The sequence below is a fragment of the Chrysoperla carnea genome, chromosome 2 (assembly GCF_905475395.1).
Source record: "Chrysoperla carnea chromosome 2, inChrCarn1.1, whole genome shotgun sequence".
NCBI lineage: Eukaryota > Metazoa > Arthropoda > Insecta > Neuroptera > Chrysopidae > Chrysoperla > Chrysoperla carnea.
In genome coordinates, this window is record NC_058338.1 from 51881057 (window position 1) to 51894252 (window position 13196).

The 13196-nt window shown below is 29.1% G+C and overlaps 1 protein-coding gene across 1 annotated transcript in view; it reads right to left on the reverse strand.

Annotated features, from left to right (window-relative positions):
* Positions 1 to 1133: 1133 nt before the first annotated feature.
* The window catches only part of LOC123292755 (protein O-mannosyl-transferase TMTC1-like), a 188655-nt gene continuing 176592 nt past the window's right edge, over positions 1134 to 13196 (reverse strand). The window contains exons 10-14 of the mRNA XM_044873469.1: positions 3861 to 3974; positions 3648 to 3791; positions 3242 to 3447; positions 2895 to 3172; positions 1134 to 1506 (exon numbers count right to left, since the gene is read on the reverse strand). Of these exons, the coding sequence (XP_044729404.1) occupies positions 1147 to 1506; positions 2895 to 3172; positions 3242 to 3447; positions 3648 to 3791; positions 3861 to 3974 (1102 nt within the window). The 3' untranslated portion in view covers positions 1134 to 1146. The remainder of the gene's footprint in view (positions 1507 to 2894; positions 3173 to 3241; positions 3448 to 3647; positions 3792 to 3860; positions 3975 to 13196) is intronic.

The window sequence follows — 13196 nt, forward strand, 5'->3', positions numbered from 1 at the left end:
GTTTAAGTTGAGTTCTGACTCAAGCATTTTCTGATTCAAACAAACCGTCTGCACGTTTTCCTAAACCGAAGATTATTGACTTCACGAATCAAAATTTGCTGTCTGTAAAAACGGGACGCTATAGAATGAACGTGACCCACTTCGAAAACGTTTACACGCCTCGCTTGGTTCCTCGGCAGGAAAATGCTGAAGCAAATATATTTCTTAAATAAATAATTCTACTTCAACACTTGGAAACAAGATTGAATAAAAATAGTCCGTGTCGTAAGACATTAAACCGTTGATACTCAAAGAATCTACTGAAAGTGATATTTCCATAATTCTTAATTTTACTTATATCGTTTTGAAAAAGTTTATCAGTAGGTTTTCAGAATGAAATTTTCATTGTTTATGGGTTTAAAAATGTAGTCTAGTTCAGAATAACAAAAATCTGCTAAAGCAGATCCTTAATTTGACCGACGCATTTTTTTCGATGGTTTTGTGGGAATAATTCATTTTTTTAGTTTTCTGAAAAGTCCAAGAATGGACAAAAATCAAGATTTTATGAATTTTATAAGAAAAAGTCCTAAATTAAATTAGGTTGAAATTTAATCCACAATCCACAAAGTAGTGTTTATTTTTAATTTTACCTCTTGTGTTTAACAGTGTAACAAAATTATTTCTCTAAGAAAATTCATAAAACTTTTCTAAAATATGTTTCATTTGGTCGATATTTTCAAATTTGCCGGCAGTATTCGGAAAATTTTAATGAAAATAATATTTCTTTGTGGGATTATTGTTAAATATAATTTTTAGCAAGAGCGGTAAGGTTTTACGCGTTTATTTATGTTTTATATTTAAAATAAAACAAATTTTAAAAATATCGAACCATTTTTAAACAAGCAATCTTTGTTTACCAAAATTTAAAATTTTACGAAAAATGCTTTTTTAAAAACCATTAATTTAAAATTCTTTAATTTTTAATTTTATTATCACAATATTAATTATAAAACATTATTAGTATTATTTATTAAAAAATATTCTTTGCTATTTATATTAACTACAGCTATTTCATATATACCGCTGCCTACCATTGGTTAATTTTCATCGGTAAAATAAAAGTTTATACAAAAAAGTTTACGTAAATGGTAGCAGCGGAATATCACTTCACAGGGAATCTAATAGGTGGTGTAATAACAGATCTGTTGATAATTTACTCTTTTGTAGCCATCTGTTACGACTTAAGCGACACAATCGTGTAGTTTGTGATGAACACGATGTACTCCGTTGAATACTGTTGGCAACACTTGTTGCTGATGCAGTAGAGCCACTACCACGTTGTGTTCGATTACACGTTAATATTGCTGTACTGCTTCCAACTCCTACCACTGATGGAGTGGTTGACGATCGCTTTGTTGGTGTATCAAAACCAACACTAGATGGCTCATTGTTGTTAAAAGATTGCGATTCTGGTTGTGTTACAATTGGCATATTGATTTGGGTTTTTGGTTGTTGGCATTTGTTGGTCTAAAAATAAATAAAAAAGCTCATTATATTTAAAAATTCAATCTTGGGGCTTTATAATGAGAATTGGCTTATCGTATAGGATAGTTTGACTCAGAATGTTTGAGTTTTAAATGAATTTGAAATGGTAAAAACAAAAAGAGTTTCAAAATCTTCATTTTTTGAAAATTGATTGTATAAATGAAAAATGTATAGATTATACGATTGCTATAACGTTGTAAATGTCTTCTTCTTGATGTTAAAAATGAGCAAAGTTTCTTTGAGTTAATTATTAAGAATTTTAAACTTATTCGGCATTTTTAGAAAAAAAATTTGTTCGGACAGTCGGGTATAATTCATAGAGGAGGACCAAATTTTTATTTTTATATTTTTCCCTAATCTATAGCAGTTAAACAAGAGAGATCCTTGTTTTATACCTTCTTTCTCTAGCACTTCTAAATAAATTTGATGAAAATCGTGCTTTTCATTTAAAATTCCCTTTTTGGATAAATGTTAAATTTTCCATTTCTAATTATTAATTACAAAAAAGTTACCCAAAAAAATTAGATTTGTATCTGTTAACGACTAGGTACAGTTTACGAATAATTTTAAATGCCACAAATCAACATTTTTGGATATAAATGTATTTATAGAAATAAATAGTAGTTTTTTGAAAATTCTAGAAACACCTGGAGCTAAGTATCTAAAAGTCCAAATGATTGCTTACATTATATTATGTTACAGGTCATTGTCTTAATTGAATTAAAAAGGTTGAGTGTGTAAGGAAATGATTGTTCCATGCCTTCGGAATTTAGAAATGTATGCAAACCACGTGTGTATTTGTTTGCGTGCTTGTCTGTGGCATCGTAGCATCTAAAGGGATGAACTAGCACCAAAACGGAAATATTTTATAATGTACGACGAATTTTGACAATTTTAGGAATGTTAAAAAACTTGTTTATATATTTTATATCATCCTCATTATAAAATACCTGAGTCAACAATTTTTAAAACTGACTGATTTATGCAAAATTATTAGGAAAATTATTTAAAAAAATTCTCCAAGAAAATATTTGTAATTTTTGTTTCCGGGTCACTTTGTATATGATCAATTTTTTAAATAAATTTAAACTTTTCATATGGAAAAAAATTAAATGTCAAGTTGAACTTTTATTAAAATAATACACGAAACTTTATCGTGTGAGACATTTCCATTTAAAAAAGAAAATATTCATTTTTAACGAACATTTTCCTAACTTTACTTAATTATATTTATGAAGACATTTCAAAAACCTTTTATTACATACAATATACATAAATTGCAATTTTATCTTAACTTTAAAAGAAAAAAATTAAATGAGAATAATAATGTTTTCGATAAAATTTTTCGACCAAATAAATTAGATACTTACACAAATTTTACATGAACATGAATTGTCATATTCCTTTGCTTTGTTGGAAAGTTCTGCATGTAATTGATACGATCTTAGATATAAATGTAAACCGATGAATGGTAGTGGTTCACCGCGTTTCGAACGTTCAATAAGCTGCCATCTCGCTATCAACTGTAGAAGACGTGAACGTTGTCCTAATGTACGCAGTACTCGACATGTTCCAGTAACCGCACCCTTGTGTGTTCCTGATATCTGCAATGCACGCCAATAGTACTTCAATGATTCAAAATTTCTTCCTGTAAAATACAAAATAATAATATGTATGAATTTAAATTTGTAATTATTATTTCTTTTTCCATTGTTACCTTGTCCTCGTAGCCAATCACCATACAATGTTAAATGATTTGCATTTTTTGGATGTAACTGTACAACATGTTTCAGTAATTGTCCTGACCTTAGATCGTTCATTCCTCGTAGACGAGCTAATTCTAAGTATGCTGGAGTGTAGGTCGGTTCAAGTGCAATACATTTTTCAAGCATTCGTGCTGAGTCAGATGTACGATTTGATTTTCTGTTAAAAATAAAAAATTTATAAAAATATGATTTTTCAATTATTAGTCGAGTCAATAAACGTTGGTAATGAGCGTTAATTGTTTGTGTCTGCCTATTCAGATTCTAAGGCCCTGTTTTTATACAATTCTAATAATTAACGAATAATAGAAATAGAATAGATAGAGGTGGACTATATGCTTAAACCCATATTAATCTTACCTGTATAATTGACCAAGATTGTAGTGAGCATTTACATGATCCGATGAAAAGCGGATGGCTAATAAAAAATGTTTCTCCGCTTGAAATTTGTTCGTGATTAATGTTCCTAAATTATTATGTGCGCTGGCATATGTTGGCCATAATCTGTAAAGGTGAAAATAATTAAATAATTTATTTAAATTGATTAGGTACTTTTTTTCTTGGAAAACTTACTGTAAGGCTTTCTGATAATGTGCCATTGCCAACTCAGTTTTTCGAGAATCGCGTAAAAAATTTGCAAAATTATAGTGCATTTTTGCATTATGCGGTAAAGTTTGTAAACCAGATCTGTAAAATAGAAAGACGTTGGCTTTAGTTTTTGAATTGTTTTAATACCTATACAGTTGCGATCCAAAAAGTTACCGCTTATTCAAGTCGGTTTTTGTTTATGACCTCGTGGGGAAAAATCTAATTCAGTGTTTAACCTGAAATACATGGATTTTGTGTAATATTAAGTTTTCTTTTAAAATCTGTTTTATGGAGATCTTTAATAATGGTTCCATAAATATTTTGCAACAATGTTTAGTATATAAACCGTTAGAGGAATTGATTCCCCATATTTTTTAGTTTCTGCCTTTTGCGTAATTAACAATGAAACTGTTTTGAAATACAAGCCTGAAAGTTTAAAAAGTATCCGAATTTATTATTACCTAGATATTATAATGGACGGTATATCAGCTTACAGCGACAAAAGGCTGAATGATCTTTGAATAAAATGCATTAAATCACATGAGCTGTAAAAAATTAATTTTTGTTTACGAAGATTACAAAAAACAAATCGAAACAAAATTTTACGCACGAAGGGAGTATAAAAAAATTCCTAAACTCATAAAATTTCCAAATATTTATTATTTATTTTTTCTATATTTGAATATATTTTTGAAAACATGTAATTTTTAATAGGTACTCTTAGTTGTTAACTCTTTTAAACATGCGAAGTCATTTGTCCATTTTGTTAATAAAATAATTTTATGCAGGTAACCTGACGATTCGATAAAATGTAATATTTAGAACTGCCTGAAAGTCATGTGAAGCTTTAAAAATGAAAATGCCGCAGCAAATACATTAATTGATTTTAGTAATACAAAAACAAATGGTGTTTTATAAAAAACTTTATTATTTATATTCATTCCCACAGTTTAAATATAAAATAAATGAAATTGATATATTCATAAACTCAAATATCTATATAAATGTACATTAAATATTCATCTGTTAAGTGTGTTATAATAGAAAACGTCTATATGATCAGGTAGTTAACGTTAAGATGCAGTAGCATATTATACGTTTGTAGATTTTTAAATGGCACCATATAGCATGGTGGCAATATTGAACAGTCGTTTTTATCCTACTGTATTGAAGAACGTAACGGTAGGTTGGGAAATTTCCTGGAAACGCGGACAAAGTCAGTTATAGAGTTATAGATAGATATTTGTTGAATGTTTCAAAATTTCAAGGCTAAAAACAATGCTTTAAATTTTAATTATTGAGTTTATCAACATCCTTAAGTAATCTTTAAACATAACTCGAAAAAATCGAGACAAGATCGGGATCAGTGAAAAGCTTTAGAAAAATCAGAGTATTAAATTATGTCATGCAATGTTTTGATGTTTTATTCGAAACTATGAAAGATAGAATGTTACCAATTGGTGGCTTCAAGATGTTAATCCATAGAGCCTAATTTTATACCAACTTGGTAATATTTATGAGATAGTGTGAATCAGGTATGCGATTGTATTCGTAAAGTTTTCAATAATAAATATATGATACTGTTGAGAGAAGTAAATTTTGCAATTCAAGGGTTGTATTTACCCTTTTACAGGTGGCAGTATATCTTGTTTTTAATAATATTTGAAGTTGATATTCTAAATATTAAAAAAAAAATCCTTCACAAACAAGTATAGAATTAGTTCGTTGTTTGAAAAGTTTTTGTCACCCAGAGGTTGCATTATAAACACGAATTATTTGTATGATATTATTTTCGAGAACTTACATCTACTTAAACATCCACTTAAAGAGAAAAATCGCAGAAAACCTTTGATTTCGTTTTATAGATTTGATCAGAGATACCTTACTAAATGGAGTGAAAATATCATACAAATATGGAGCAAGAGCTCGCTGCAAAAAACCTGGCCTATCGAGTTACCGGATGAAGTATTTTTTAAATGATACTACACACTGTAACTATTAAAAAAATCATTTAGTGCCAGGGCAAATATGGTGCATAACCTTGCTATATTTTTTCTAAGGTACATTTTTTGGACATAAACTGTACCAATCGAGTAACCGCTTGAAACTGATTTTAAAATGTAGTTTCGAGTGAGTAGAAAATAATTATGAACAACTGCCTCGGTCAATCTGGTGCTAACCCCATGGCACGACACATTTTTTAATTTTTTTTTTGTTGTGTTACCGTACCTATCGAGTAACCGCTTCAAACTGTAATTAAATTGAAGTTTAAACATTTCTTATTAAGAAAATATATTAGTGCCACTTCTATTTTAGTGACAAATGCCCGGCACGATACTTTATATTCCTTCAAGTCCCATACTATTGCTCATATAATCTATAACAGATACATTGGGGAATAAATGAATAAACATCAAGTATCAACATAAAATACAATGAAAGTTCTCTCATATATTTTACTATAAAATTAATTAAAAAAATTTAAATATCAAAACTTGTCAAAAGCTGTCCAAACTTGATGCGAACATTGAGCGCGAATATAGACGAAATTGATAATTTAAGAAGAATGGAAATATTGCAAGAATATACTTGTAAAATTTATGGAATAAGTTGTAACAATGTAAATGATGCGAGATTATTAATGTTTCAAAATCGATTTACGTCAACGTCTGTAGCAGAATATTTTATGAAAAATGTAAAAAGATTTGATTCAACTCAACTTCCACCATGTTGGAAGTCACTGAAACAAAAAATTTTACGAACTATCTATGTAACTTCAATGTGGCAGAATGCTACTGAAGCTAACTGCATCAATTTCTCACCAGAACAATGCGGATGGACAGTAAATGACAATAAAATTGAACCGCTTTGGTTCGAAGGTGATCTAACACCTCTCTTAGTTGAAGACATTGTTATGGTAGAACTTGATAAAGTAGAGCTTAATGAAATTGATAATTGTGACGATGATTCTTATGATAATGATGATTACAACAAAAAAAATGACAGTGACCATAACGATAATAACGATGATAATCATGAAAATAAAGGTGACCATGATGATAATTATGATAAAAGTGACGATGATCATGGCCGTAGTGACAATGATCATGACGATAGTGATGATGATGATCATGATGACATTTAATAATAATTCTATATATATAGTTCAATGTATATTTTTAGATATTTAAGTTTTTTAATTAATTTTATAGTAAAATATGTATATGAGAGAACTTTCATTGTATTTTATGTTGATACTTTATAAAATACTCGTATAAATAAAAAAAATCACTTAAAAATTACTGTAATTGTTATCCATTAGATGTTTATTCATTTATTCCCCAATGTATCTGTTATAGATTATATGAGCAATAGTATGGGACTTGAAGGAATATAAAGTATCGTGCCGGGCATTTGTCACTAAAATAGAAGTGGCACTAATATATTTTCTTAATAAGAAATGTTTAAACTTCAATTTAATTACAGTTTGAAGCGGTTACTCGATAGGTACGGTAACACAACAACAAAAAAAATTAAAAAATGTGTCGTGCCATGGGGTTAGCACCAGATTGACCGAGGCAGTTGTTCATAATTATTTTCTACTCACTCGAAACTACATTTTAAAATCAGTTTCAAGCGGTTACTCGATTGGTACAGTTTATGTCCAAAAAATGTACCTTAGAAAAAATATAGCAAGGTTATGCACCATATTTGCCCTGGCACTAAATGATTTTTTTAATAGTTACAGTGTGTAGTATCATTTAAAAAATACTTCAGCCGGTAACTCGATAGGCCAGGTTTTTTGCAGCGAGCTCTTGGACCAATACAGCTAGACTTTGAAAGTTTTTATTTTTTGGGGTGTGCAGGACAACAACTTTTAATTTCCTTGCATTAAGTTACTGTCCTACTAATCTTTGGACTATATTTTTGAAGAAATTATGTTAAAAGAAAAATTTTATTGAATGTTCCCTATTTTAAATACAGTGTACTACTCAAGAATTATATGCTAATCCTATACTATAAATAATATATCACAACCAACATACAACAGCATGGAGTTATAGATTGATGAAAAATATTTGAACAGAAAAAAACACTTCCATTAAAAAAAATTTGATTGTGTTTATTTTGATGTTATACCTACCAAACACAAAAAAAAAAAAAAATTAAATTGAGTGTCCAAATATACCATGAATTCATTTTGGTAAAGATATTCATTCCAATTTTTTACAATATTTGTATTTGAAAATTACCGCAAGATGAATTAAAACAGTTCAGTGTACCAAGTGGGTTAAAAATAAAAGAAATTCTAGGTATGTAATTCTCCCACTAACTTAGCACCACAGTTTTATTATACAGAGTAGCTCACTTTAATCTATTATGGCTAATAGCTCGTTTTGTAATTAACCATTAAAAAAATTTTTTTTTAAGTTACAGAGTTTGATGAGAGATCTCATGTTCTGACATCAGATTGGACCTAGTTGTCCGGATTGGATGGACCTAACTCCATTTTATTCAAAACATTTTTTCGAAAATCGTTAACTTTCGGAGAAAATGCGACTTAAAAATATATCATTATTGCATTCAATCGAAAGAAAACACAGTAAAATGTTACAATAAAATGCGTAAGCCAAAAGTTGTCTAGGGCAATAGGACATTCGTCCTGTACATGATCTTGAGCTATAATTCTAGTTTCAAGGTCATGTGAACTTGATCGTCAAATGATCTTGAAGATTTACCTGGGCTTAAAAGTTATTAACACGGGCAAATGACCTTTGTTGTCGTTGATAACTTTTGTCTAAAAATTTTTTCTATAGGTAGCATATTTTATTTCGATTAAATCCAATAATGACATATTTTTAAGTTGCTAACAATTTCCTCCAAAAGCTAACGATTTTCGAAAAAATGTTTTACTTTTTTTGAGGATCAACATCTATTTTAAAGTGTTATTCCATCTCTTTCATTCTAGGATCCAAATTGACAATTAAAGCAATTCGAAGAGCTAGGTCCAATCTGATGTCAGAACATGATGTCCCTCATCAAACTCCTCAACTATTGTTTAAATTATTTTTTGATCACGAATTATTTTTTATTAGCCACATAAATGAAAATGGCCCATCCTGTATGTAACTTAGATAAATAGTAAAGAAAAGAAAGATAAATTAATAATAATATTTCTGCCAAAATTATGATTCTAATTACAAAGAGGATTTTCATTCTTAAAAAGAATTTTGTTCAATTTGAGTATCTACATTTAAGCCGATCTCATAAGCGGTACAAATATACGTAGTGGATGAGACAAAGTGTAAGTGATATACCAAAATTTCAAAAACAGTTTCAGGTTTCTGGGTGTCTTACCAAAATCGTACAATTCAAAAACAAAACTTGGTTTAATAGATGCAAATTAGTTAAGTTAAAAAATATGTAGTCGAGCTTTTTTGAAAAAATTGTTTGAGCGTCTATCATTATATAAAATATATCGTAGTAGTCTATGCGATTGTTTTAATATAACTCGCAGAAAAATGTTGTAATACATCGATAAATATGGGAAAAACTTTATTTTACTTTTGGTTAAAAGTGATAATTAGGTTAAATTCTTCATAGTTAAATACCAATCTACAGTTTCATACACAATTTCAGAATTATGCAGAATGAGTTGGGATTTCTCCTAAAAAGCACTTATTATACCATGTATATATGAAATATACATAGTATATTAAGTTTAGTCCCAAGTTTGTTACGCTAATGATGCTACGAAAAAAAATTTGGTATAGGTATTCATAGAATCATCTAATTAGTCCATTTTCGGTTCCGTCCGTCCGTCCGTCTGTGAACACGATGACTCAAAAACGAAAAAAGATATCAAGCTGAAATTTTTATAGCGGACTCAAGACGTAATATGTTAGACAGAGTTCGTAAATGACAAACAAATGTCAGTTGGGACTCGGGTCCGTAGGACCCATCTTGTAAACCGTTAGAGATAGAACAAATTTTAAATGTAAAAAATGTTCCTTATCAAAAAATAAACAACTTTTGTTTGAAACATTTTTTTGTAAACATCACTGTTTACTCACGAGTATGTATTAATATGGAATTATCAGTTATGTATGTGTGACATGTATAGGTATATGTGTAATGTGATAGAGTAATTAACACTGTCTATACATGGAATTTCAACAATTAATTCAGCCAATTGTTTGTTTTCACTTGTTTTCTTTTCTCATTCATGCTGGATTAAAATTAAGTATTTCGCGTCCCTGGAACACAGAGTCTTCTCAATTCTGCGTTCAATATAGAGTACATTCACAATATATAACTAATGTAAATAAATACATAAAAAATCACAGTGGAAAAGTAATATTTAATCAAATATAATAAATATATATTTGAAAAAATAAAATAATATATTTCAATGAATACATTATCTATATCTCAAAAAAGAACAAATACCGTGTAAATATTATTTTCATTTTTTCTGTCAAGATATTTCATTCCAATAATAATATTGAACATTATGTGTTCTTGTTCTCTTTTATCATCATGCTGCTCTATGTTTGCTGTGCTCTCTGAACCCTGTGTACTTCCTCCGTGTTCTACTCAGCAAGCAATCAATCATAAAAATAAATATTGAATTGCGCGCATCCAGGAATGAATAATATTGTATAGAGAAAAAATGTTATTTTTTATTTTAAATTTTAATATTAATTCATAAGAGGGAAAAGAAAGAAAAAATTGAAAAATTACATATCATAATCAATATGAACTTTTAAGTGAAAATTCTTTGGTTAAAATATTGATTTACAGCCACAGAATATTTAGCCTAAAAAATCGATCATAACTCTGATCTGCATTTCTGTCAACATTATCTATTGGGATTCTTAAGCAACTACAGTCGCCTCCATATCATAGACGTTTTAGTCCAAGAAAATGAAGATTTATACTACCATCAAAACGGAAGCCAGCATTTTTGAATATAAGTTTGTTTTGGCTAACATTTGAAGTAGACATAGTTAAAAAATATTGAATTATATTAATGGGGTAGAAAAACATAAAAAACTAACCCCAAAATTACTTTTTAGAAAATATCTCGAAAACATACGAAGATATGGAAACAAGTTTGTACTAACTAAAAAATATAGATATCAAAATTTTCTATACAATTTTTTCTGATCACTTTTGACGTATTTGCAATGGAGACCGAGATATTTTCAATAAACAAATATCTTTCAGATATCTTTCATAAGATTTGACATCGAATTGTTCATTACTATAGAACTGAAAAACGTAATTTTGGGGGGTATTATTGATTTTCCGGGGGGAAATATTTTCATATTTTATGCGGCTTAGCTATAACTTAGATTTGTTTATTGTAAATATCCCGCTTTCTATTGCAAATACTTCAAAAGTGATTAGAAATGATTTTATAGAAAATTTTGATATCTATACTCAATGTCACAAAAAATACATATAATACTATATGTAATCGAGTCATTTTTTGTGACTCTGAGATACATTTTTTATTTAAAAGTTTTTATGATTTTCTACCCTCTTAATAGAATTCAACATTTATTCACTACTAGCTTGATACCCATCCGCTTCGCTGTGTTTAAAAATAAATACTAATAAAGACTACTTAGTGTTATAGCCTTTACCTATCTGGCTCTCTTTAATGTAAATATCGCAGCGCACGCCGTGTAAGGATAAGGATTTTTGGGGGTCATTTTTTTATACTTTGGGTTACATTATTGGACTTTTAGTAAGGATCCCTAATTTTTTTGAAAATATGATATGGCCTATAGCCTTAATCAATAATTGTACTATTTAACACTGAAAGAATTTTTCAAATCGGACCAGCGGTTCCTGAGATTAGCGCGTTCAAACAAACAGACAAACTCTTCAGCTTTGTAATTAGTATATATAGATGTATACTTCAAATTTATGTCAAAACAAACTTATATTCAAAAATGGAGGCTTCCGTTTGATGGCAGTTTAATTCTTCATTTTATTGGACTATTTCTGTATATCGAAAATATGAGCGTGAATGTCGTGAGGGCCACTTTAAAATCATGGAATATGTACGTAAGTAACCTAGTAAAATGAAATGTCTGAAAAAGGAAAATTAATTTTCTAAAAGAAAATTTTATCCACAGGGATCAGTCGTAAATCTCTTCTCAGTTTTGTCAACACTGAAATAATTTCAGCTCCACCCGAGGGAAAAATGAGGTAAGCCCATAATATGTCGAAAATATTATGTGGCAGTTTTCTATTGTATGTCACCATCGTAATTGGGAAGTACCTTAGTTTTCAAATACAAAATTTGTACAAAATTCAAACTGTCGAACTAAGGAAGCTTTTTTGAATGTTGGACAAAAGTCGGAAGTGTCAGAAGGTCGATTTATATATTTTTAAAAGTAAGATAGATATGCATCATCAGTTTTAAGCTGGTGGAACATTTACAAGTTTTTGCCCGACCAAGCACTTTAAAAGCGCAGCTCTCTTCACTTTGACCTTTCTTAGTTGTTCGACTATTTAAGAATAACGTCCACACTAATTTTGTACTTGTTGCAAATAAGTTCAAAAAATGTACGACAGCTTTATACCAACATAAACGGAAAGTTAAAAAAATCGAAGTTCATGAGAAAACCACTTTAACCCTATAATATCCTTAAAAGTGGAAGGATATTGTTTATTCATACAACTATCATACGTGTATTCATACAACTAGCATACCACGTATTGCATGTTAAAATTTTTACTTGTTTAAATGTAATATTTATCATAAAATATTTATAAAATAATGAGAAGCAATCGTATAATTTGAAATTGATAATAATGGGTAGGAGTAAGTGAACATGAACATTGTACAAACCCTTTTCGTAGACTGTTTGTGTGGTTTTCACAAACATATTATTAATGTTTGATTCATATACCTACCATCTCCTCACATAAATATTAGAACAAAACGTTGTTGCAGGTAACAGTACATAGACTAGAGCCATAATATTATTAATTATTCAAATTCAATTAGATAATTGTTCGAATGAAATGATAGATGGATGATGGATTTTTGATATTCACATTAATCATTATAATAACTATTATTTACAAAGATATCTACAATCTTTGGATCACATTTCTGTTAATAAGCAAATATACCTGGTGTCAAATAGCGTTACCAACTTGTTATAAAGTTTCTTTTAAAAGAAATGTATTTGTTAGAAAAATAGTATTGAAAAATTTAAAAATGAAATTAAATTTACACATAATTTATCTGAGCAAGAACTTTAACTCTAAAACCGTATCCTGGGGTACAAGTGAAAA